Source organism: Bos taurus, chromosome 24, assembly GCF_002263795.3.
Source record: "Bos taurus isolate L1 Dominette 01449 registration number 42190680 breed Hereford chromosome 24, ARS-UCD2.0, whole genome shotgun sequence".
Lineage (NCBI taxonomy): Eukaryota > Metazoa > Chordata > Mammalia > Artiodactyla > Bovidae > Bos > Bos taurus.
Window position 1 is genome coordinate 35,214,147 of NC_037351.1, and position 26,363 is coordinate 35,240,509.

The 26,363-nt window shown below is 42.1% G+C and overlaps 1 protein-coding gene, 1 long non-coding RNA gene and 1 other non-coding gene across 4 annotated transcripts in view; 1 reads left to right on the forward strand and 2 right to left on the reverse strand.

The window, feature by feature from the left end:
• THOC1 (THO complex subunit 1) overlaps window positions 1-9,255 on the reverse strand; it is a 38,681-nt gene extending 29,426 nt beyond the window's left edge. Inside the window, exons 1-7 of the mRNA NM_001205480.2 lie at window positions 9,180-9,255; window positions 6,659-6,732; window positions 6,504-6,564; window positions 5,221-5,287; window positions 1,031-1,149; window positions 543-591; window positions 39-134 (exon numbers count right to left, since the gene is read on the reverse strand). Of these exons, the coding sequence (NP_001192409.1) occupies window positions 39-134; window positions 543-591; window positions 1,031-1,149; window positions 5,221-5,287; window positions 6,504-6,564; window positions 6,659-6,732; window positions 9,180-9,233 (520 nt within the window). The 5' untranslated portion in view covers window positions 9,234-9,255. The remainder of the gene's footprint in view (window positions 1-38; window positions 135-542; window positions 592-1,030; window positions 1,150-5,220; window positions 5,288-6,503; window positions 6,565-6,658; window positions 6,733-9,179) is intronic.
• Window positions 7,785-7,876, reverse strand: MIR544B-2 (microRNA mir-544b-2). The gene has a single exon (NR_031185.1). It is a non-coding gene; the product is annotated as a microRNA mir-544b-2 (primary transcript).
• Window positions 8,073-26,363, forward strand: part of LOC101902862 (uncharacterized) — a 38,234-nt gene continuing 19,943 nt past the window's right edge. Inside the window, exon 1 of one of the 2 annotated variants that reach the window (XR_239827.5) lies at window positions 8,073-9,010. This is a non-coding gene — a long non-coding RNA (uncharacterized lncRNA). The remainder of the gene's footprint in view (window positions 9,011-26,363) is intronic. The other variant, XR_009492721.1, reaches the window with a different exon arrangement.

A 26,363-nucleotide genomic window follows, 5' to 3' on the forward strand; every position in this document is an offset into this window, starting at 1 on the left:
AAATTTTCCTTCAAAGCAACTTATGTACCAAAGCTCACCTGATTTCTCAGATAAAGGGAAAAGCCTGGCCAAAAAGAGTTGAATTCGTCCACAGAAGACTGTATTCTGGGATTTTGATAATCTTCGTAGGAGATCTAACAACAAATGGAAACAAAGGTTACACAGAAGAGATCATTCTATATTTATTACAATATATCCAAACGTCTTAACCAGTTCAAAAGTATTTTCCTAAAGCAGTAGTTCTCAAAATGGGGGTAGAAACTATTTTTTGTCACAAAAAAAAGGACTAGAAAATTAAAAATAAAATGAGTTTAACATGGGCAAGATAAACTTCACTCAACTTTTTGGTTTTCATTAAGTTTATACCTAGAACAGGAATAGATAAATTTAAAGCAAACGATCAGTTTTAATAAATCAGACTGCTATTTTAAAATGAAAATACAATCTACTTAAAAAAAATTTTATCACCTGTGTTTAATTCAACCACCTGGTTTCCTGGCCATATTACCTTCTTAAAAACCAATCATTTAGTGCTCACTTACCATTGCACATACGTAGTAAATAATTCTTCCCAGCAGAATAGAATGTATTCTGAAATTAAGACAGAAATTATTAGTTGTTCTGACGTTGCTGCACATTCTTCAATAGTAAGTCACAGGAATTAAGATTTTAAAGAACACTAATGTGTGCTGAATCTACTATGCCGCTTTCACTTCTTCCAAGCAAATGACATTTTTTAATGAAATATTTTCAAACATATAACAAATACGATTCTAAGTAACTTTTAAAACATGTAAAAGTGTGTGTTTTCAAGGTAACTGTTTCTACTCAAATTTTGTACTGTCATTTTTTTCTCCATGTGACTCTTACTTGGCTTTTCCAAGAGAGCAGAACATATAATTCTCATAAAGACAAACTTTTTAGCCATCAGCAAGGTCAGAAATAAAAGCCACAAACAAAACAAACTACCCTCAGAACTCTGGATCTATAGAAAGCTAAAGTTAGTAGAAAAAGAAACTAAGGCACTTACTGATTTCCAAGTAGCAACATTTCTTTCCACAAAAGTGAATATTGTGTCACACTGATCCAAAGGAAGACAGTCCAAAACATCTCCCAACAACACAAAAGGTGTAGATGCCGTACAAATACCTTCAAGTGGAGCACAAGCCAATTTAAAAGTTTAAAATACGGCTGAGAAAGAGAGCTCATGCAAAAAATTTTGAAGATAATCTTAAAGGTACACTTTGTCAATCCTAACAAGGCTGTGAAAGGCAAGAAACAGAAGCAACCTAAAAGTCCCCAAGGAAGATATACTTAAGTTTATTTAAGTTTTGGTATGTGGCATCCTTGATAATCCTTCTAGAGCATTTACTATATGTCAGGCACAGTAAGTGCCTCACATACACTAACACGTGTAATCCTCATAACCCTATGAGGTGGGGAACATTATCTCCAGTTTACAGAATGGGAAAACTGAGACACAGGGAAGTTAAATAAGTTGCCCAAGATCATAGAGCCAGTAAGCGGTAGAGCTGGGATACTAACCCAGGCAGTCTGGCTCCAGTCTGTTTTCTTCACCACTAAGCTATTCAAAAGAATATAATGCAACCAATTAAAAACGATGGTTATGATGACTATAAAAACTTGGAAAATGCTTATGATTTAATGTCAAGTGAAAAAGGCAGAGTTCAGAACTGTATGGATATTATAGTTGTAACAATAAAATCTATTAAAAAGACTAGAGAAGCTAAAATTATATACCAAAATAAACGGTAGTTTTTTAAAGTAGAAGAACTGGGACTAGTATTTTCCCTTTTCCTCATTTCCAAATGTTCTGTAATAATGCTAAATTTAAACTGTCTTTGTCATTTGAAAAGATCTAGTTCAAAAAAGATAATAAAAAGGTTTGATACTAATTTCAGTTCTTACTATACTTTTAAAATATACTGTTGTTTCAAAGGAAAATTGGTAAAATAAAAAGTTATGTCTAAATTCAATCTTACTAAAGCAATAAACTAAAGACTTTAAGGTCATCTAGGCTAGTTAAAAATGCTTTTATTTCCCTGCTCATTCTTCCTTCTATTTTTCGGTAACAGATACTAATACTTGTTAAGGGTTTAGGAAAAGTAGCCACTTCAGCATGATATGTAAAAAAAGTATCTAGGGGCACTATTAGCCCCTGCTACTGCTACTGCTAAGTCGCTTCAGTCGTGTCCGACTCTGTGCGACCCCATAGACGGCAGCCCACCAGGCTCCCCCGTCCCTGGGATTCTCCAGGCAAGAATGCTGGAGTGGGTTGCCATTTCCTTCTCCAATGTATGAAAGTGAAAAGTGAAAGTGAAGTCGCTCAGTCGTGTCGGACTCTTTGCGACCCCATGGACTGCAGCCTTCCAGGCTCCTCCATCCATGGGATTTTCCAGGCAAGAGTACTGGAGTGGGGTGCTAATACTGCATTAACACAGTAGTTCAGAAACAGGAAGTAGTATTTCCAGCTCTGCGCTGCACTGGAAAGATCTTAGCTGGAATGTAGTATGAGGGATACTGCCTAGAACCAGTGAGGCATAAAGCAGCAAAGTTCAACTCAATGCAAAGGAAATCTGATCATCAGAACCAGCTAACAGAAATCAAATGGTGAGCTTCATCAACGGGAGTAGAGGACCCCTGTCCAGGATGTTACTGAGGGGAGACAGGACAGGCCAGAGACAAGACTGAACCAGATGACCTCCAAGTCCTTTAACTAAGTTGTGATACTTTGTGTCCTGTATACCTAAGAGACTAGAGACATACTCTCTGCCCTCAGCTGAAGTATAATTTGGCAAAATAACACACATTTAATCATTACAGAACTTAAGAAAATTACCTAGATTCCTCTCTCAAAGATTCAGTAAAACTGAGTGAAAGCCTGGCAATCTCATTTAAAAATGGAGCTTCACTGGTGATTCTGATGAGCTGGGTTATAACATGATTCCCCAACAATGTCACAATCCGTGTCCCAGCCTCTGTGCTGCCCTCTGAGCTTCATCTTAACCTTGGCCACAGACACCCCGTCCTGAGTTCCCAAACACCTTGCTATGTTCAAGGCTGCATGGTTCTGTTTACGTTTTCTGCCTAAATAGACTTCTTCTTCTCTATCACATGGTAAATTCCTACTTAGTCTTTCAAAGCATATAGTACATACTGCATCTAAAAAATGCTTCTGGTATTTTTGTGCAGGCTACTACATCTCTGCTTCTAAAAGCACACTGTACATAAATTATAGTACTTATATCCAAACTGTTAATTTTTGTTATGTAGACTATGAGCTTTTTAAAGGTAGGCATTTTTGAAGGTTTTCACCAGTGGAGAGTCTGACATAACAGAAGCTCAATAAATTATCTGCCAAGTTGAGTTTAACAAAACATGTTTATGGACAATTTGAAAATCTGTCACATAATAAACAATACAATCATATTGGTCTCAAGAAGAAATTTTTCCCATCAAATTAAAATAAAAAGGTTATTTAAACTTTTATTCATGGCTTAACTGAGTTCTTAAGTCTGTATCTTTCTCAAATAAAGTAAAAGTTTTAAACACAGACTTTGTATAACTTCAAGTATTTGCCAACAAAGGTCCGTCTAGTCAAAGCTATGGTTTTTTCAGTAGTCATGCATGGACGTGAGAGTCCATAAAGAAAGCTGAGCACCGAAGAATTAATGTTTTTGAACTATGGTGTTGGAGAAGACTCTTCAGAGTCCCTTGGACTGCAAGGAGATCCAACCAGTCCATCCTAAAGGAGATCAGTCCTGAATATTCATTGGAAGCACTGATGCTGAAACTCCAGTACTTTGGCCACCTGATGCGAAGAACTGAGCCATTGGAAAAGACCCTGATGCTGGGAAAGATTGAAGGCGGGAGGAGAAGGGGATGCCAGAGGATGAGATGGTAGGATGGCATCACCGACTCAATGGACATGAGTTTGAGCAAGCTCCAGGAGTTGGCAATGGACAGGGAGGCCTGGCGTGCTGCAGTCCATAGGGTTGCAAAGAGTCGGACATGACTGAGTGACTGAACTGGACTGACTGAAGCATTAAAAACATTACCAGTTTACAAGAGTATCATATCAGGATAATCAATGAATGAAGTAGATGCTGCAAACTGTTTGACAGGAACTGGCAAGGAACACTCCATTGCAGTACTCGTTAGAATATGCTTAATAAATGAATGATGAATAAGCATTTCATATAAGTTTAACTTCTAAAGCCAAAATTTATGAACTACTTAAGTTCACAAAATTGTTTGCGGCTATACTGGAAGATAACTTTTAACTTGTATGTTTCAGTTTTTTTGTAGGAATAAGTACCAAAATAATAAATGTGAATAGTGCTTTACAGATTAAAAGGCACTTTTCACATAAATTATATGAATAAATCAAAGGAATATTTTAACGAGACTAATTAAAAAAGAGTACCGATGAGCTACTTTTTCATTGCTTCTTTATGCAAATATTTAATGAGCTACTACTGTGTATTAGTCACTTTTTAAAAGTCTGCTGAAACTACCTCCTACTACCCCTGGCCCATCTAAACCAATGTCTGCCCAGTTTTCCTGCCAGCAGTTTCTCCCCATCCCATGCCTTTCCCACAGGTACTCTTTAGTACAGCATACAAAGCCCTTTACAAATGATCCTAACTTACCCTCCTGCTTCTTTCCTCATGGTTCTCATCATCCTCTCCCCATTCTGCTCGTTTTTTTTTTTACAGCTCTTACACCCCAGCTCCTATGTTACAGTTTTCTTTCTAGCCCATCCTGGATCCTTCAGACTCTGAAGTTTAAAGAATCACTTCAACTATACTTCATTCCCACTTCAATTACCCCCAATAAGACATTTACATGAGTTTTCTCCCTGAACCACTAGGTTCCTTATAGGCAGGGAATATGTTTTATCCACCACTGAATCTCCAAGTCCTAGCTCAGTACCAGGCACATAGTAGATGCTCAATAAATAGGCACTGGATGAACGAAGTAAGTGGAGAACAAAGAAATGTCAAAGTGTGCAGTGTATACTAGTGACAAGAAATAACTGGGAGCTGATTTCAGTGGGACTTCTTGGCAATGGGGGTAGGTAGGCAGAATTTGAAAAATGAACAAAATCAACTAGGTAGAGAGGTATGGAGAGAATACGTTTTCAATAAAGCATGTCAAGTCTAGGATCACTTTAAAACCAAACCAAACCATACTTACCTTCAGTTACTCCCCCAATAGCAAGAGAAATAATAGCTAAAACGTTTTCACATGATGAATGATTTATCTACCAACAAAGGAAAAAACAACTTAATTTAGGAACCAGAATTTAGACTAATTTGATAATAAGAAAAACATACCCTCTGACATTAAATTGATTATCACAAACATTGGATAAGGATATTTCTCACAGAGGATAAAATTACTAAGAATATTTTACAAATGAATGATAAGAGCCCTAACTATAGAAGTATATTAAATAAATAAGCAGCAGGTGATTCACTTAAAATCCAAGAGTCTTGGGAAGATGGTTATATTAGCATGATTAAGCCTGTAAGCTAATCAAGCACAGATGCGCTGAGGCCATTAAGTCACTCAAAGGCACCAGACAAAAGACTGGGCCAGGGGGATTAACTGTACTAGTGCATCAGTATGTCTGGGAAGGGTTTTATTAATAATAGAAGAGAGATGATGCTTAGGTGTGATAGTATCATAAAAACCAGCATTTATTGAGTGTTTATTAAGTGCCGTTTTATGCAACCCTGTAAAAATGGTGTTTCCTCTCTTACAAATGAAATTGAGGCCCAAAAAAGCAAGGTAACCTTGCCCAATGCCTGACAACAGGTGACTAGGTCTGAAGAAGAAAGAATGAATTCAGAACTGTCCTAAAGAAAGGGACAGTTTTATGGCTACTGGAAAAGAATCTAGCTTCTTGGGATCCAAGCTTTGCTAAATGAAGAATAAACTGTTGCAACTTTTCCTTTCCTTTGAGTGCTCCACTAATGGTACACAAAGTCAGATTTTTCACGTTTAAATTTCTGTACTAAAGTTGGATAGGCTCCTGTTATCTATTACTAACTGAGAAGGAGGATGCTGATAAGGAAAACGAGGGCCTGGAATACGTGCTGAACATCCTTGGACTAGACCTCTCATCCACTCCAGGATGTGTCGCTGTTTATACAGCAAAGACAGGGCCCATCTTCAAGTTCTAGTTCTTGCTCAGGAAGACCTCATGCCAACTTTTCTTATACATATTCAACGGCAGAGGGCTCTGCTAATCTATTAAACCAAACTCTTAAATTGCACCTATGCTATCAAAACCCTTATTCATGATGTAACTCCTATGCGGACTATGACCAAGTTAGGTTTCACAGACTAAGTAGTTCCCTCCAGAAAAAAAATAGTCATGGTTAAATATTCTAAGAATAAAAGCCAATTAAAAAATAATATTTACTAATCTGCCAGCAAAATTTTAACAATAAATAAAGGAAAAACATACTTACAATTTCTTCTTCTAGAACACCTCTAAAAGCCTGGTCAAGGGTACATTTTTTTTCATTTTCACTATTAAAAACAAAAAACACCTGCATTTTTAAAACAGCTCAGGGTTAAGTATAAAGATTTCAATGAGCCCATGTCATGGATATTAACGCCTTACCTGCCAGGTAACTGGCTAAAGGTATTCAACAAGGGCTTGATATTTTTGCTGTTCAGGGCCTCTCTCGTAGATTTCTAGAAGAAAAAAAAAAAAAAAAGCACATAAGTTGAAGGATTTTTTGTTCACTGAAAAACATATCACTCATTAATTGTATGTCTAACTAAAAAATGTTTATACCTGAGAAAAATTACCTGTCAGTCATTTCAGCAGTAGTTCTCATTCAAATGCTACTTACTCATCACTTGAAGCTTGTTGAGAGCGTCCAAGCTCAGTTTTCTCATTCCAGGTTTTCCCGCCTACCTTTCCTTTAAATATGCTATTCATTCTGCTTTAAAAAAAAATCTCTTAAGTGGCCCCCTATTTACAGGTTTTGTTTCACAGCTTCCTCTAAAGGTCCTTAATAATGTTATCCCGCTCAATCTATCCAACCTTCCCAGTAACCCCAAACACATACTCTCCACTAGGCTCTAGCCATTTTTCCATCATTTTCTATCAAGTTCACTCTAGTGTATCCACGCACATTGTTCTTCCCATATGCTCATGTAAATTCTATCCACTCTTCAAGACCCAAGGAAAGTCCCACCTCCCCTAGGCAGCTTGCACAGCACAGTCCCTGACATCAAGTAAACACTGATGTCTTAAAGTACTAAACCTGCTGACTGTCACAAAGTAGTCGTAACTGAAAAAGAAAAATACTGCCAAGTCATTCACTCTGTGAAAATTCACATACACTTGGCAAATCATCTTGTCACATCACAGGAGTTACATTTATACAGGAAATGGTCTATTCCTGACTCTGTGAGTAGGCTGCGTAATCTTGGTGCGTGCAAGCTCAGTGGTGTCCGACTTTTCGTGACCCCATGGACTGTACCCCACCGGGCCCCTCTGTCCATGGGATTCTCCTGGCAAGAATACTGGAGTAGGCTGCCATTCCCTCCTCCAGGGGATCGTCCCCACCCAGGCAATGAACCCACATCTCCTTTGCCTCCTGCACTGGCAGGCGGATTCTTTACCACTGCACCACCCAGGAAGTCCGTAATCCAGAGCATACCCTTTGTCTCTGAACTTCATTCTCCTCACCAGTTACATATATGGGTTGTTGTGGGTCCTTATTACCACCAGCAGCAGTGGCATCACCTGAGAACTTGTTAGAAATGCAGAATCTCAGGCCCCATTCCTACCGAACCAGAATCTCATTTAACAAGATCCCCAGGTGATCCCAACCCATGCTCAATCTCAAGAAGCATTGGGCTAGATGATCTCCTATTAAATGGTCCCTTCCAGGACTGATATGACCTTGGACACACCTAACAGTTTCTCCTCGCAGAATTATAGAAAAGTAGGGACGAATCCAGTCAAACGACTTAGAACACGGTTCTTCATTTGGTAATGGGCAACATAAGAAGAATACTGAGTCTGAAGTCAGAAAAAACAGTGAAGCAAATCATTTAACTTTTATGTTTTCGAACTGTGGTGCTGGAGAAGACTCCGGAGAGTCCCTTGGACTGCAAGGAGATCAAAGCCGTCAATCCTAAAGGAAATCAACCCTAAATATTCTTTGGAAGGACTGATACTGAAGCTCCAAACTTTGGCCACCTGATGCGAAGAGCCGACTCACTGGAAAAGACCCTGATGCTGGGCAAGACTGAAGGCAGAAGAAGTGGGTGACAGAGGATGAGATGGTTGGGTGGCATCACTGACTCAATGGACATGAGTTTGAGCAATCTCCAGGACATGGTGAAGGACAGGAAAGACTGGCACGCTGCAGTCCATGAGGTTGCAAAGGGTCGGACACGACTTAGCGACTGAACAACAACAAAGGCGGGGGCTGGGGGGCGGGCTGTCTCAGTTTCTATCTCGTCTACTGCGGATAATTAAACACCCTACTTCACAGGGCTATTCTGAGTTAAATAAGCTAACATCAAAAAGCCCTGTAAAGTGTTTCCCCCAAATGCTTAAATTACTGTTCCCCAAGGCGGAAGAATAAAATGACAGATGACAACCCTTCCCAAGCTGATCAATTTGCCTCGCCCCACTTAGGACCGTCCTCATCGATCTCTAAGGAGTGAGATACAAAGAGTTAAAGGGTGATGAATAAGCGGCGAGAAGAGCCACCTGGCAGTTAGGAGGCGGGGCGGAAGCCGGTTCTCTGGACTAAAACCAGTCCCGCCTTCCCTCTAGAGCAGCCCCCTGCCAATTCTGGAAACACCCGCCTGGCTAAGCGAGCACCGCAGAGGAGCAGGACCCAAACGGAGGTAGTCTGCGGGTGAGCCCTCCACGAAGGGCGCAGGGCTCCGGGACCCGCCGGCGGAAAGGAGGAGGCGGACCGCAGAGGACTCTTGGAAGAGGCAGGTAAAGCGCCTTTGCCGCCTCCCCAGCCCACGACGGGGCCGGGAACCCGTCGCCGCGGCGTAACGCCTCTGTCCCCGCTTTACCCCAGTGCAAAATTCAAGTAATTTCAGGGAGAGGAGAGCAACAAATAGCGTTGGGCCGGGGCCGCGCCCACCGTTCCGCAACTCACAGTAAACCGCGTCCGCGCTTCGGGCAAACTGAAGAGCGGCGGCGTCGGAGACATCTTCTTGGCTGAGCGTGCCCGCCACTTCGTCGCGGCGCCCGCTGATGACGTCAGGGCGGGAGCAACGAGAGTGCCGGCTCCGTGCGCGGCTAGAGTGGCTTGTGGGCGCAGGGGCGGGTCCGGTGGTGTTAGGGAGCTTCCCTGTGACGGAGGTCGGGAGGGCGTTTGGGAGCCAGGGTTAGCCACTCAACGCCCGATCCGGGTTCGTGGGTAACAACCCATGGGTGACTGCAGATGCGCGGCCTCGCCCTGTACACGCTGCGGGTTACAAGCCGGGACGCTCGGGCTGTTGGCCGGCGTTCTCCTGGTTTGGGAAGTCGGGTGAATGGCGGCTGGTTACGGCTCGATGGGCCGCAAGGGAAGGTGGTAGCCGTCTGAGAATCCAAGTCAGGCGGCTTATCCGGGAGCTCCGGGCTGGGGAGGTGACGGCAGTGGCCGTCGGTTCAAAGTCCTTCTTCCCGAACGAGTGGTCCCACCTCCGGATTCGCGCCTCTGCCTCGAAGGTCACGGGCCCTGTAGCTCAGGTGCAGTTCCACTTTCTGAGAAATAAAAATAACGCTTGTATCCCTGAGCTGTTGAGGAGCGTGAAGTCATGAATGCAAGCGTGGCTTGTGTAGCAATGTAATGTGTGGGGATTCGTTCATTTTGCTGGCAGATAGAGGGCTCTACTGAACGAGGAAGATTGTGGAGGAACGCAGTACTCGGCACTGATTGGATAGCCAGTGGCGCCAAGTCCCAGGGTTAAGGCACCTGTTGCAAGACCTAGTCTTCTGCCCGGTTCCTCCCTCGTCTCCGCTCACTTGGCCAATAAGAAGCCAAGGGGCAGTCGTCTTTCCGTTGGAATTATGCGGTGGGGAAAGAAGCACTGACCCAAACACCTGCTACCAGCTCTTACCCACCTGCGCGTGTTCCTAAATGAAAGCCTGGCGCGCTTTACCTGGTTCCCTTCGTGGATATCCAGCGAGAGTACGGGACGCTAACAAAAATATAACTTTGCGTTATCTTGTCCCTAAGTGGGAATTGTGAACAGTGATGGCTACCTGGAGCGTTGCAGGTTTTTTCAGAATAAAATCATTCAGGTTTGATTGTACAACGTACGTTGCCAAATTGCCCAAATCAACTGGTATTAACTGACTTAATAGGTAACTGATGTAATCGGATTGTTATCGTATTATGGATGATTGTTCAGTTCAGTTCAGTCGCTCAGTCGTGTCCAACTCTTTGCGACCCCACGAATCCCAGCACGCCAGGCCCCGCTGTCCATCACCAACTCCTGGAGTTTACCCAAACTCATGTCCATGGAGTTGGTGATGCCATTCAGCTATCTCTGTCGTCCCCTTCTCCTCACCAACTCCCGGAGTTTACCCAAATTCATGTCCATGGAGTTGGTGATGCCATTCAGCCATCTCTGTCGTCCCCTTCTCCTCCTGCCCCCAATCCCTCCCAGCATCAGAGTCTTTTCCAATGAGTCAACTCTTCACATGAGGTGGCCAAAGTATTGGAGTTTCAGCTTCAGTATCGGTCCTTCCAATGAAGACCCAGGACTGATCTCCTTTAGGATGGACTGGTTGGATCTCCTTGCAGTCCAAGGGACTCTCAAGAGTCTTCTCCAACACCACAGTTCAAAAGCATCAATTCTTCGGCGCTCAGCCTTCTTCACAGTCCAACTCTCACATCCATACATGACCACTGGAAAAAATATAGCCTTAACTAGACGGACCTTTGTTGGCAAAGCAATGTCTCTGCTTTTTAATATGCTATCTAGGTTGGTCATAACTTTCCTTCCAAGGAGTAAGTGTCTTTTAATTTCATGGCTGCAGTCACCATCTGCAGTGATTTTGGAGCCCAAAAAAATAAAGTCAGCCACTTTCCACTGTTTCCCCATCTATTTGCCATGAAGTGATGGGACCAGATGCCATGATCTTAGTTTTCTGAATGTTGAGCTTTAAGTCAACTTTTTCACTCTCCTCTTTCACTTTCATCAAGAGGCTTTTTAGTTCCTCTTCACTTTCTGCCATAAGGGTGGTGTCATCTGCATATCTGAGGTTATTGATATTTCTCCCGGCAATCTTGATTCTAGCTTGTGCTTCTTCCAGCACAGCGTTTCTCATGATGTACTCTGCATAGAAGTTAAATAAGCAGGGTGACAATATACAGCCTTGACGCACTCCTTTCCGGATTTGGAACCAGTCTGTTGTTCCATGTCCAGTTCTAACTGTTGCTTCCTGACCTGCATATAGGTTTCTCAAGAGGCAGGTCAGGTGGTCTGGTGGTCTGGTATTCCCATCTCTTTCAGAATTTCCCACAGTTTATTGTGATCCACACAGTCAAAGGCTTTAGCATAGTCAATAAAGTAGAAGTAGATGTTTTTCTGTAACTCTCTTGCTATCTCAATGACCCAGTGGATGTTGGCAATTTGATCTCTGGTTCCTCTGCCTTTTCTAAAACCAGCTTGAACATCTGGAAGTTCACAGTTCACATATTGCTGAAGCCTGGCTTGGAGAATTTTGAGCATTACTTTACTAGCATGTGAGATGAGTGCAATTGTGCAGTAGTTTGAGCATTCTTTGGCATTGCCTTTCTTTGGGATTGGAATGAAAACTGACCTTTCCCAGTCCTGTGGCCACTGCTGAGTTTTCCAAATTTGCTGGCATACTGAGTGCAGCACTTTCACAGCATCATCTTTCAGGAATTGAAATAGCTCAACTGGAATTCCATCATCTCCACGAGCTTTGTTCGTAGTGATGCTTTCTAAGGCCTACTTGACTTCACATTCCAGGATGTCTGGCTCTAGGTGAGTGATCACACCATCGTGATTATCTGGGTCGTGACGATCTTTTTTGAACAGTTCTTCTGTGTGTATTCTTGCCACCTCTTCTTAATATCTTCTGCTTCTGTTAGGTCCATACCATTTCTGTCCTTTATCGAGCCCATCTTTGCATGAAATGTTCCCTAGATATCTCTGATTTTCTAGAAGAGATCTCTAGTCTTTCCCATTCTGTTGTTTTCCTCTATTTCTTTGCATTGATCGCTGAGGAAGGCTTTCTTATCTCTCCTTGCAAAGTAAATAAACTTTACGCAAGAGGTAAATTTTATATATATATATATATATATATTTTTTTTTTTTTTCAAAAATCCGAATGGGAGAAGAGCTTGAGTTTGTTGATGCATCCATCAAAGTCTAGAATTTAAATTAGCCAAAGACTTAGAATTGTGTTTTTTTTTTAAATCACATTTGCTGGCACCTGTGCTCTCTATAGGCAGTGGACAGTGTTTCTTGAATGAATAGTAACTCTACATTTGAATGAACAAAATAATATAGATTAATTGCTGTTTTGAGGAGCTGGCAATAAGACAAGGAAGTAGGCAATGCAATTTTAAAAGATACTCATCAAAAATCACTACCAGAGAAACGTTTTAGCATTTAGATGGTAAAAATGCCTTCTAATTCCCAAGCACTTAACGTAAGACATTTGATCCTCTAAATGATATTTTAAGGTGAGTAACACAGCTATTATGCTCATTTTACACATGAGGAAGCAAACTCAAAGAGATAGGGTTCCTGATAGAGGTAACTGGCCAAATGAGACTACCCATGGGTTTTGATTAGGATTTTTGAGCTCTTTACACTGTTACAGTGTCCGTAAGTAATAGTCAAGTTTTATTGAGTACCTCCTATGAGCCAGACACTTTTCTTGTATTATTCCTCCTCCTTAGCACGACATTGTACATAACAGGCTTGTCTGTCCTGGGTCATGTGTCTAGAGAAAGCTGTTTGGAATTTGAACCGCTAACTTTAATCCCAAAGCTTGTATTTTTCTTGAATCTTAACCCATAAATCTTTACAAAGCTATGGACCTAGTTAATGTCTCATAAATTATTCCTTATATTTAGAGAAGGGTAAGGATCATATTGTCGTTCATAGCGTAAGTTTTCTGCATATGTAATAATACCATTCCAAAGGCAGACATCCAATAATGCATAAACTCTTTAATTTAATCGGGCACCTCTTTTTCCTCCTATGTTAGTGCACAGTTGTATAAACAGTTAGTACATAACTGTATAAAACTTCAAATAGCCAAAGCAGTCTTGAGAAAGGATAAAACTGAAAGTATCACTTCCTGATTTAAAAAAAAAATTACACACTACAGTAATCAAAATAATGTGGTGCTGGCATAAGAACAGATGTGTAGACCAATGGAACAGAATAGAGAGCCCCCAAATAAATATATGGTCATATATTTTATATGTGGCCAACATATCTTCAATAAGAGTGCTCAGAACACACAATGAGGATAGGATAGTCTCTTCAATAAATGATGTTGGGAGGACTTCTTTGGTCCTGTGGTTAAGACTCCACACTTCCAATGCAGGAGATGCAGGTTTGATTCCTGGCTGGGAAACTAGGATCCCTTTTGCCACATGGTGTGGCCAAAAAAAATTAAAAATGGCATTAGGAATACTGGACATCCATGTGCAGAGGAGTGAAATCAAACCTTTACCTCACACTATACACTTTTAATGGAGAAGGCAATGGCACCCCACTCCAGTACTCTTGCCTGGAAAATCCCATGGACGGAGGAGCCTGGAAGGCTGCAGTCCATGGGGTCTCTAGGAGTCGGACACGACTGAGCGACTTCTCTTTCACTTTTCACTTTCATGCATTGGAGAAGGAAATGGCAACCCACTCCAGTGTTCTTGCCTGGAGAATCCCAGGGACGGGAGCCTGGTGGGCTGCTTTCTATGGGGTCGCACAGAGTCCAACACAACTGAAGTGACTTAGCAGCAGCAGCAGCAGCATACACTTTTAAAAACCAACTCAAGTTACAATGGCAGAAGACATAAGCAGGAAATTCATACAGAGGGGAAATATGAAAAGATGCTTAGCTTCCTGAGCAATCAGGGAAATGCATAAACAATACTGTGATATTGTTTTCTCATCTATGACATTGGCATGAGCTTAAAAGTTTAATGAATGTTGGTGAGGAGGTTGGGCACCTGTACTCAGCTGATGGAAATGGAATCTGTTGCAACCATTTTGGAAATGAATTGGCATTTTAGTAAGGTTGAAGATTTAATACCCTTCAATCCCATAATTCTACTCTAGGTATAAACACAAAAGGATTTCTTATACGTGCAAATAAAGAGACATGTGCACATATTTTGGTACTGCTGGTAATGCCACAGGATTGGAAACAGAGTGTCAATCAATGAATTGCTGAATAAATTTTAAAATACTCACTTGCTGAGTTTTTAAGGCAAAGAAAATGAAAGAGCTAAATGTATTTGTTGCAGCGTGAATAAATCTCTTTTGTTGAAGTGATCATGTTTTACTTATTGAACCCAGGTCTCCTTCATTGTTCATTTCAGTCACTCAGTCGTGTCCGACTCTTTGCGACCCCATGAACCACAGCACGCCAGGCCTCCCTGTCCATCACCAACTCCCGGAGTCCACCCAAACCCATGTCCATCGAGTCAGTGATGCCATCCAACCATCTTATCCTCTGTTGTCCCATTCTCCTGCCCTCAATCTTTCCTAGCATCAGGATCTTTTCAAATCAGTCAGCTCTTCGCATCAGGTGGCCAAAGTATTGGAGTTTCAGCTGCAACATCAGTCCTTCCAATGAACACCCAGGACTGATCTCCTTTAGGATGGACTGGTTGGATCTCCTTGCAGTCCAAGGGACTCTCAAGAGTCTTCTCCAACACCACAGTTCAAAAGCATCAATTCTTCGGTGCTCAGACTTCTTTATAGTCAAACTCTCACATCCATACATGACTATTGGAAAACTATCGCCTTGACTAGACGGACCTTTGTTGACAAAGTAATGTCTCTGCTCTTGAATATGCTATCTAGGTTGGTCATAACTTTCCTTCCAAGGAGTAAGCGTCTTTTAATTTCATGGCTGCAGTCACCATCTGCAGTGATTTTGAACCCCAAAAAATAAAGTCTAACACTGTTTCTACTGTTTCCCCATCTATTTGCCATGAAGTGATGGGACCAGATGCCATGATCTTAGTTTTCTGAATGTTGAGTTTTAAGGTAACTTTTTCACTCTCCTCTTTCACTTTCATCAAGAGGCTCTTTAGTTCTTTACTTTCTGCCATAGGGTGGTGTCATCTGCATATCTGAGGTTATTGATACTTCTCCTGGCAATCTTGATTCCAGCTTGTGCTTCTTCCAGCACAGCGTTTCTCATGATGTACTCTGCATAGAAGTTAAATAAGCAGGGTGACAATATACAGCCTGGACATACTCCTTTTCCTATTTGGAACCAGTCTGTTGTTCCATGTCCAGTTCTAACTGTTGCTTCCTGACCTGCATACAGGTTTCTCAAGAGGCAGGTTAGGTGATCTGGTATTCCCATTTCTTTCAGAATTTTTATGAAATTCTGAAATCAAAATATTGTGGTCTATACAGTCAAAGGCTTTAGCATAGTCATAAAGCAGAAATAGATGTTTTTCTGTAACTCTCTTGCTTTTTCCATGATCCAGCGGATGTTGGAAATTTGATCTCTGGTTCCTCTGCCTTTTCTAAAACCAGCTTGAACATCAGGTAGTTCACGATTCACATACTGCTGAAGCCTGGCTTGGAGAATTTTAAGCATCACTTTACTAGCGTGTGAGATGAGAGCAATTGTGTGGTAGTTTGAGCATTCTTTGGCATTGCCTTTCTTTGGGATTGGAATGAAAACTAACCTTTTCCAGTCCTGTGGCCACTGCTGAGTTTTTCAAATTTGCTGGCATATTGAGTGTAGCACTTTCACAGCGTCATCTTTCAGGATTTGAAATAGCTCAACTGGAATTCCATCATCTCCACTAGCTTTGTTCATAGTGATGCTTTCTAAGGCCCACTTGACTTCACATTCCAGGATGTCTGGCTCTAGGTGAGTGATCACACCATCATGATTATCTGGGTCGGGACGATCTTTTTTGTACAGTTCTTCTATGTATTCTTGCCACCTCTTCTTAATATCTTCTGCTTCTGTTAGGTCCATACCATTTCTGTCCTTTATCGTGTCCATCTTTGCATGAAATGTTCCCTTGGTAGCTCTAATTTTCTTGAAGAGATCTCTTTCCCATTCTGTTGTTTTCCTGTTTTCCTGTTTCTTTGCACTGATCACTGAGGAAGGCTTTTTTATCTCTCCTTGCTATTCTTTGGAACTCTGCATTCAGATAGGTATATCTTTTTTTTTCTCCTTTGCTTATCTCTTCTCTTCTTTTCTCAGCTATTTGTAAGGCCTCCTCAGACAACCATTTTGCCTTTTGAATTTCTTTTTCTTGGGGATGGTTTTGATCACGGCTTCATGTACAATGTCACGAACCTCTGTCCGTAGTCACTCTGCCTATCAGACCTAATCCCTTGAATCTATTTGTCACTTCTATGGTAAAGGGTTTGATTTAGGTCATACTAAATGGCCTAGTGGCTTTCCCTACTTTCTTCAGTTTAAGTCTGTGTTTTGCAATAAGGAATTAATGATCTGAGCCACTGTCAGCTCTCGGTCTTGTTTTTACTGACTGTTTATAGCTTCTCCATCTTTGACTGCAAAGAATATAATCTATCTGATTTCGGTATTGGCCATCTCATGATGTCCATGTGTAGAGTCATCGCTTGTTTTGTTGGAAGAGGGTGTTTGCTATGACCAGTGGACTCTCTTGGCAAAACTCTGTTATCTATGATAACACAGATTATCTTAAATTCCTTTGGAATGAAACCCTCTTTGAAGTAACTGGTTCTTACCACAAGAGGTCAGCATTTGCACGGAAATATCTCCTCTAAAAAGGAAGAGACGAGAAATTTTTGTATTCAGATGTGTTTAAGTGTTCTTGCCTGGAGAATCCCTGGGACGGGGGAGCCTGGTGGGCTGCCGTCTATGGGGTTGCATGGAGTCGAACACAACTGAAGCGACTTAGCAGCAGCAGCAGCAGCAGCAGCAGCTATCTAAAGTGCATTCTGGTGCTGGCCTTTAACTTCTTTAGTCAATGCAAATTGTAAGTCAGTTATTACTACAGAAAAAATGGTGTGTATGTACGTTTTATGCTGTGTTAGAACACTTCCTTTTCCTTAATTTTGAGCAACTTGACAGCTCCATCCAGGCTGCAGGAATCAGGAAGACTCAGCTGGACTTTGTTGGTGTTTTTTCTCTTAAGGAGTTCTTCTAATAGCTGTGTATGTCAATTTCAAAAAGAAATGAAAAAGATCTACATCAAGGGGAATTACTAAGTCATGACTATTTCATGAGGTTTTGTGACCTTCACTGTAGCATGTGCTATTTTTATTCATAACTCTTGGAGGAAAATGAAGCACTTTGCCCTTGGGGCTAGGCTGGTTCTGGTTAGACTTTGCACTACAATCTTTCTTTGCCCAACTCTAGCTTCCTTCCTCCCACTTTGTAAATGGAAAGTAGGGAAGAGTTTCCTGTTTTGAAGTCAGCACCAGACCCACACTAAATCCTCAGCAGTTGGTGGCAGTGAAGCAGAGACTGGGAGTCGAAGATAGTATTTGTATTCAAACGTGTCCCACGATGATTAGCACACTGCTTTTCACTTGAGTATCTGCATTAATGAAAATAGAAATCTGATCAGTCCATTCCTTCAATGGCTCCAAATAGCTTTCAAGACCTCATTGGATTAAGCTCCGCATTTAAAACTATTCATAGTATGTCCATGCCCAACCCATCAGCTTCATATATTAATGTATTCATATTTGGGCTTCCCTGGTGGCTCAGTGGTCAGAATCTGCCTGCCAACCCAGGAGATGCAAGTTTAATCCTGGGTCAGGAAGATTCCCTGGAGGAAGAAATGGCTACCCACTCCTGTATTTCTTGCCTAGAGAATCCCATGGACAGAGGAACCTGGTGGGCTACAGTCCATGGGGTCGCAAAGAGTCAGACACCACTGAGCGACTGAGCACGCACACATATTCATGTTCATATAAGTTACCATATGCTAAGCATACATTGTTTTCTTTTGCCATCATGTTTTTATGCTTTATATACATGAGCTCATTGATTCCTTACTTTTTAAGAAATCTATACAAATGAGAAAGCCAAGACTCAGAGAATTTCAAAAATTCTTTACACAAGTAGAATTTGAGGTTAAGTGCATTTGACTCCAGAGTCATAATTATATGTTGTATTTCTTTTGTTTTGCCTTGCCTTCTAACAACATACTTTGCAGCCAAAGCTACTCTCAGTTCCTTTTGTGTCTAATAACTTTTGCATACATTTTTGCTTCTTCCGGAATGCCTTTCTCTCCCGCTCTAACTGATCTGATCCTTCTTGTTTAAGATTCAGTGATTAGTCATCACTGCTGTGGCTGACCCATCCTGATGTGTTCGACTGTATTCATGGCCCCCACTCTGAGTCACAGAGTAGTTTTTCTCAACGTGTATGTGTGAGAGGATTTGGGAGGTGACTGCTAATGTCATGCAGCACTCTGGTTCTGCAGAAAAGAACGTGTGGAAATCCATTTTTAGCCTGAACCCCGACCATGAAGTGGGTTCAAAATAGGGAATAAAATAAGTTCATTTCCTTTGACACTGGGATATAATCACTAGGAGAGTACTGATTGAGCAGTAACTGAAGTTTCAAGAGGGAGCTCCCCAGATGGAGCTGTAGGACTAAAAGAATAGAAAAATATTACCCAGATGAAGAGATAAAATGGGCGGCTGTATTTGAAGGTTAGACCTGAAATGAACTCCGAGCCTTTGCAAATATAGGAACCAAAAAGGCTTTCAAAGTGAAGGAAAACAATTCCAACCTAAACTACAGGAAGGACTTGGGTGCTCAGAATGGGCAAACCAGGAGAAGCAATGCTCCTTTCTTAAAATCCTTTCCATCAGGTAGCTTACTGCTATTCTGAGCGTGCTATGTGAAAACCTCAAGGGATTGTATCTCCAACATTCCTTTTCATTTCTTTCTCAAAAACAGGGAGCTAGACTTTCACATACATTTGTAATACGAGCATTGCCTTTCCTATTTTGCAATGGCTCCTTCCTCTTTTTTTTTTTTTAAATTGCATCTTGAACAGTATTGTAGCTGATGAGACTCTGGAAATGTCCAGGTAAATTATGGTTCCATTTTCTTAAAAGGAAGGAATTCTTTAAAGAATTGTTAGTTTTACATTTCAAGTAATTTCTTTCTTTCACTCAATTTGAAAATGTGAGACAGGGAAGGGAATTTGTATTTACTGGGGATATGCTAAGCGTTAGACAAGCCTGTCACACACGTCATCTGACATAATTATCTGACACTGTGCATAATTCCCAGCACAGTGACTGTGATGTGTTGGTTTTATGCCCATTTCACAGAGAGGGAGGTAGGGACCAGCAAAGACTGAATAAACTGGTGGTTAAGTGGGGAAGCTGAGATGTGAATAGCATCAAGCCTAATTCTGCTACAAGGTTCCCAAATTTAAATGAATAAACCCCTTTTTTAAAAAAAGGATAACATTTCCACAGACCCCTTGTGATGATTAAAATTATTTTATGTCTCTTAAGCGAACAAACATAAAACTAAATATAAACATCTCATGTATATGATGTTTATGTAACTACAGGACTAAAAGCAAATATATGAATTAAATAGCAGCAATACTTCCAAATGACATTAATAAGAGACAACTGAGATCAGAGTAATAATAACTATAAACTTATTGAGAGCTTACATGTGCACCTTTCTAAGTTATTTACACATTATCTTATTTGATCCTCAAAGTTTTGTGTACTTTTACAGATGAGGAATCTGGCACAGACTTACTGAAAGTTATTGTTACTCTAATCTCAGCAGTCACTCAGACACCCCTTTGTTTCATTAATGTTTGCTTGCTACTAACCCTACAATGTTTTTGATGGGTTTTAAGACTTCTCCAGTAGCTCAGACGGTAAAGCGTCTGCCTACAATGCGGGAGACCTGGGTTTGATCCCTGGGTTGGGAAGATCCCCTGGAGAAGGAAATGGCAACCCACTCCAGTATTCATGCCTGGAAAATCCCATGGGCTAAGGAGCCTGGTGGGCTATACAGTCCATGGAGTTGCAAAGAGTCGGACATGACTGAGCAACCTCACTTCACTTCACTTCACCTCAGCTCTACAATGCACAGCAGAAGGCATTCCTGCAAAAATGGATAAAAGGTTTACCTGCTTCCAAGCAGATGGTTAGCCATTCATCAAAAATATCCATTTTTTTCCTTTAGGCAGACAGCTACATACACTATATTTCTTACACCCTTGCAAGCAAGCATACAATGCAGTGAAGTTCTAACCAATGGTTAGTGAGAAGTCTTGCCTATCACTTTCAAGCTAGAGTTTTAAGAAGCAGGGGTTTTAAGTGCCCTCTTCATACTTGTCCCCCTTTCAGTGTCTCAATGCAGAAGAGGGCCCTAGGAAATGACACAGCCACATGTTTGCAGCCTGGGTTCCTCAATTGCCTTGTGGAAGAGAGCTGCCAAACGATATCTCCTTTATGCTAAATTATGGGAAAGAACGAAACGTTTATGGTCCTTGAGCCATTATATATATTTTTTGAGGGGCTGTTTATGATAGGAGCTAGTGTTATCCAAATTAATATACTCTTAACTCTAACCATGATGAAATGCATGGAAAGGGTAGATAGTTGCAATCAAATATGTTGCCTAGTTGGATTCGAACCTCCAGGAGGGAGAGGATGGGGAAGAAACTAGAAAAATGGGGTCCTTTTGTAAGAAAATGTTTTTAATTTATTTATTTGGCTGCACTGGGTCTTCATTGCAGCCCATGGAATTTTTCATTGCAGCATAAAAATGCTTAGTTGTGGCAGGTGGGATACAGTTCCCTGACCAGGGATTGAACCTGGGGCCCCTGCACTGGGAGCTCAGAGTCCCGGCCACTGGGCCACCAGAGAAGTTCCCCGTGGGATCCTCTTATATCTTGTTTTTCTACTGAGGCCAGACCCTGCCCAGATCCTCCTGGTCTCCCTATTGTGTTTCACCCTGGGGAGTGTTTCCCGCCCCTCCTTTCTCCTCCACCATTTTCTTTGTTGTCAGAGCTTCCAGGCAGTCTCCTCGGCTCAGCCATGAATGGCATCTACTAGCAGTGTGCTGGCTCCCTTTTTATATCTGGGTCACGCTCTGTGTGTCTTTGTGCATTAGTGTGATAAAGAGTTCTTCCTGACCCTTTGGCTCCTTTCCCAAATGATCCATCAGCAGTTTGTACAGTGAAAGATTGGTCTTCCAACAGTCCGTAAATAATCTGACTTATTCATCAAAGGAATTTCATAATACACAAGGCACTTAACCGGTTTCATTGAAAACAAGGTTTATTGTATTTGGGGAAGATGTAAAATTCCAGGTTAACTGTACATCTGTTTCTTGAGACAATATGCCTTCCTGTCAATCAGCACTTTCTAGAATGAAAAGCCCACGCCTCCACTAAATGGCAAAGCCAGCAGGTAGTTCCTGTAGTATTTGATCACCAACTTCCAACCTACATTATGGGTTTGACAGAGTACAATCACCCATTTAGCAAACCTGTAAATGCTCTGAGACTGTTCTATCCACAGTGGGCACGAGTGAAGATTGGTTTTGAGGGTGCTGCTGATTCTGGGCAGCACAGGAAGGCCTGGCTTGGGTCAGTCCCAGCATGGTCCTGCTCCAGGCTCTGTCTGGAGGCCTCCCTAATGGGAGGCATGGGTGCTGTCCAGTTCTCTCCCTCCTTCAGGACACTGCCAACCTGCAACCTTGGCTTGGAAGGCGCAGTAACACAACTAAAAACAAATCGTAGGCACATTTTTACCTACAGATGCCAACTGTCCTGAATCAACCATTCTTATCCAATAAGCAAGCCTGAATCTCGGCGAAAAATAAGCACTTCAGAAACTTTTGAAAATTTGTTTCTTTCTCTCTCTCTTTTAAACTCCCCAAACCTGAAACCAAAAGAAGGCAATACTTCTTAAGTTGCTGTGGGTAGATTCAAGGGTCTACATTGATCATTTTTGCTATCAGGACTTCATTTTACATTTTAAAAATACTATTGGAACTATGAAAAAAAAATGACTCTTTTGGCAGGTTTTCAGGAAATAAATGCTTACCGTGTGAGATCTGAGAAAAAAGGACGGAAAATTAGTCACTCAATACTTTGAAACATCCAGTTAACTTCTAAGTCCCTGGAAAAATCCACACAAGGCAGACCTCTCGCAGATTCTTAATTTTTTGATTCTCCTAGAAATGCCAATCCCTCGGGTGCTGGAACACAATTTGTGAACCAGGATTGGCCCAAACCAAGTTGTGGTTTTTTTCGTTTTTCTATAGCAGTGGCATTCAAACCAGTAATAACAGCCACAGCGTCAAGTGTGCCCTCTAAAACTGGACAGAGTAGGAGTTGGCACACAGATATTTTTCTGAATTGCTCTATAAAGGGTGTCATGTTCTAGCGGTCACTAGAGTAGTACTGACCACCCACTGGGTGAAGACTTTATGGGATAATCTATGTATTCTCTAGCCCGGCACAACTCCCTGGTTTGGCAGATGGGGCACCAAGGAAAAGCACAGACGTTACTGCTAAAGAGCCTCATTCATTTCACATCTCTGCCCTGAACCTACCACAGTGGGAAAGTTAACCGGCTACCTACTATCCATTACCAGCACAGTGGAGAGAAAGATCACACGATCTTGGTGCTGACTGGAGTGGGGCCATGTTGTAGCTCTACTCAGAGGGGCCTTATAAAGGCTCTTTTTATAAAGAAGGAAAAGCAGCCTGAGATACAGGTTGATACGAATTCTTGGACAAGAGTGAATGGCTCATCTGCTTGGTCAGGCCCCAGAGGGAACCAAATTGGAAGGAGTAGGGTTGCTCCAACATAGTGAAAGCCTGGAGGAGTTGACTGGAACCCAGAGGGCTTGGTAACGAAATCTGGGGAAGAGGCATGAGGCTGAACTTATGGTTGTGGGCACAGTGTGTATCTTTGTATCTCACACTAATGTCCACTAGAGAACCCCCACTTGAGAGGTAGCTTTCAGCCACAAGGTAGATAAGATGTCTCATCTTGTGGATGTAGATATACAGTGAACCGTGGGGAGACCAGACCATCCACTTAGTGGTCAAATGATTTCAATTTCAATCTGTCCTTCAGTTCAGTTCAGTCGCTCATTCGTGTCCGACTCTTTGTGACCCATGGACTGCAGCATGCCAGGCCTCCCTGTTTATTGCCAACTCCCGGAGTTTACTCAAACTCATCTCCATTGAGTCGCTGATGCCATCCAACCTTCTCATCCTCTGTCATCCCTTCTCCTCCTGCCTTCAATCTTTCTCAGCATCAGGGTCTTTTTCACTGAGTCAGTTATTCACATCAGGTGGCCAAAGTTTGGAGTTTGGAGTTTCAGCTTCAACATCAGTCCTTCCAGTGAATATTCAAGACTAATTTCCTTTAGGATGGACTGCTTTGATCTCCTTGCAGTCCAAGGGATTCTCAAGAGTCTTCTCTAACACTACAGTTCAAAAGCATCAATTCTTTGGCGCTCAGCTTTCTTTATAGTCCAACTCTCACATCCGTGCATGACTACTGGAAAAAACATAGCTTTGACTAAATGGGCCTTTGTTGGCAAAGTAATGTCTCTGCTTTTTAATATGCTGTTTAGGTTGGTCATAACTTTTCTTCCAAGGAGCAAGCATCTTTTAATTTCTTGGCTGCAGTCACCATCTGCAGCGATTTTGGAGCCCCCAAAAATAAAGTCAGCCACTGTTTCCACTGTTTCCCCATATATTTCCTATGAAGTGGTGGGACCAGATACCATGATCTTAGTTTTTTGAATGTTGAGTTTTAAGCCAGCTTTTTTCACTCTCCTTTTTCACTTTCATCAAGAGGCTCTTTAGTTCTTCTTCACTTTCTGCCATAAGGGTGGTGTTATCTGCATATCTGAGGTTATTGATATTTCTCCTGGAAATCTTGATTCCAGCTTGTGCTTCTTCCAGCCCAGCGTTTCTCATGATGTACTATGCATAGAAGTTAAATAAGCAGGGTGACAATGTACAGCCTTGACGTACTCCTTTTCCTGTTTAGAACCAGTCTGTTGTTCCATGTCCAGTTCTAACTGTTGCCTTCTGACCTGCATACAGATTTCTCAAGAGGCAGGTCAGGTGGTCTGGTATTCCCATCTCTTGAAGAATTTTCCAGAGTTTGTTGTGGTCCATGCAGTCAAAGCCTTTGGTATAGTCAATAAAGCAGAAATAGATGTTTTTCTGGAACTCTCTTGCTTTCTCCATGATCCAATGGATGTTGGCAATTTGATCTCTGGTTCCTCTGCCTTTTCTAAAACCAGCTTGAGCATCTGGAAGTTTACGGCTCACATACTGTTGAGGCCTGGCTTGGAGAATTTTGAGCATTACTTTAATAGCGTGTGAGATGAGTGCAATTGTGCGATAGTTTGAGCATTTTTTGGCATTGCCTTTCTTTGGGATTGGAATGAAAACTGACCTTTCCCAGTCCTGTGGCCACTGCTGAGTCTTCCAAATTTGCTAGCATACTGAGTGCAGCACTTTCACAGCATCATCTTCAGGATTTGAAATAGCTCAACTGGAATTCCATCACCTCCACTAGCTTTGTTCGTAGTGATGCTTTCTAAGGCCCACTTGACTTCACATTCCAGGATGTCTGGCTCTAGGTGAGTGATCACATCATCGTGATTATCTGGGTCGTGACGATCTTTTTTTTATAGTTCTGTGTATTCTTCACCGCTTCTTAATATCTTCTGCTTCTGTCAGGTCCATACCTTTTCTGTCTTTCATTGTGCCCGTCACAAGGACATCACTCTGTCCTTACCAGAATTGATTCCTGCCTTACCCACATGTCTCTCTTAATACTATCAACCAAGCGCCTACAGAATTCCTGATCTATTAAAAATGGCAGCTTGCACAGCATTGTGGCAATGGGCACATGACCACGAGATCCACTAGCCTCCCCAGATATCCGATCACTCGGAAGTAGCTAGTCTAATGGGATGGTGGAAGGACTGCTGAAGGCTCAGCGAGGGTTCTAGCCTTGGGCCAATAACCTGTAAGGTTACAGCGCTGTCCTCCAGGGTGAAGTTATATGCACTAAGTCAGTGGCTGTAGCGCTACGTTTCCGAAAACTGGAATTCACAGGGACGAGAACCAAAAAGTAGAAATTGGTATGGATCCTCTCAGGATCACTGCTTATCAAGCTTGCAACTGTAGACTCCACCACTTTAAAGGTTCTGGTTTCCACAAGGGGAACACCAGGCAGCAATTCATCTTGACTTCATGAGGTCATTGGAGGCTCCTCATGTCAGTGGAAGAACTGGCAAAGAAAAGAATTATTCCCTTGGTGGACAACATTGACCCTGATTACCACGAGGAGTAGGGTTGCTCTTACACAGTGGAAGTGTGGAGGAGTTGACTGGAACCCAGAGGGCTTGCATGGGCGTCTCTTGGTCCTTTCTTGCCAGGGATAACAGTAAGTGGGCAGCTTCAACAGCTATGGCTTGATGAGGCCAAAGCAGCTAAGGACTCAGGGCTGAGGCTCTGGTCAGTCCATCAGGCTGGTAGCCTCCAGTGGCCAAGGGTGAGTGACATCTAGAATGGGTAATGGGGGAGGTAGATGAGGCCTTTATCTTGGGATCTGCCTTCCAGGAAACTCAAGAAAGATTCCCAGGGCTTCCCTGGTCACTCGGTGGTAAAGAAACTGCCTGCCAATTCAGGAGACGCAGGTTCAATCTTCAGTCCAGGAAGATCCCAACTAAGTGTGTGTGCCACAACCATTGAACCTGTGCTCTAGAGACTGGGACCCACAACTTCTGAGCCCATGTGCTGCATCTCCTGAAGCCTGTGAGCCCTAGAGCCTGTGCTCTGCAACAGTGAGAAGCCCGCACCCTGCAACTACAGAGTAGCCCCCTGCTCACCATGCTAGAGAAAAGTGACAGTGACAAAGACCGAGCACAGCCAAAAATAAGTAAGTAAAATTATATTTACAAATGACTTACAGAAAAATATATAGAGGATCTGGAGTGTTTCAAAAGAAAAAAGATTCCCAGCACCTGGTACAGGATCTAGAATGTAAGTTGGCCACAGAGGTTGACCATATGAATCTTTGATGATTGTCTGAATGAATAACTGTTCCTGAGCTCTGCAGTAAAGGAA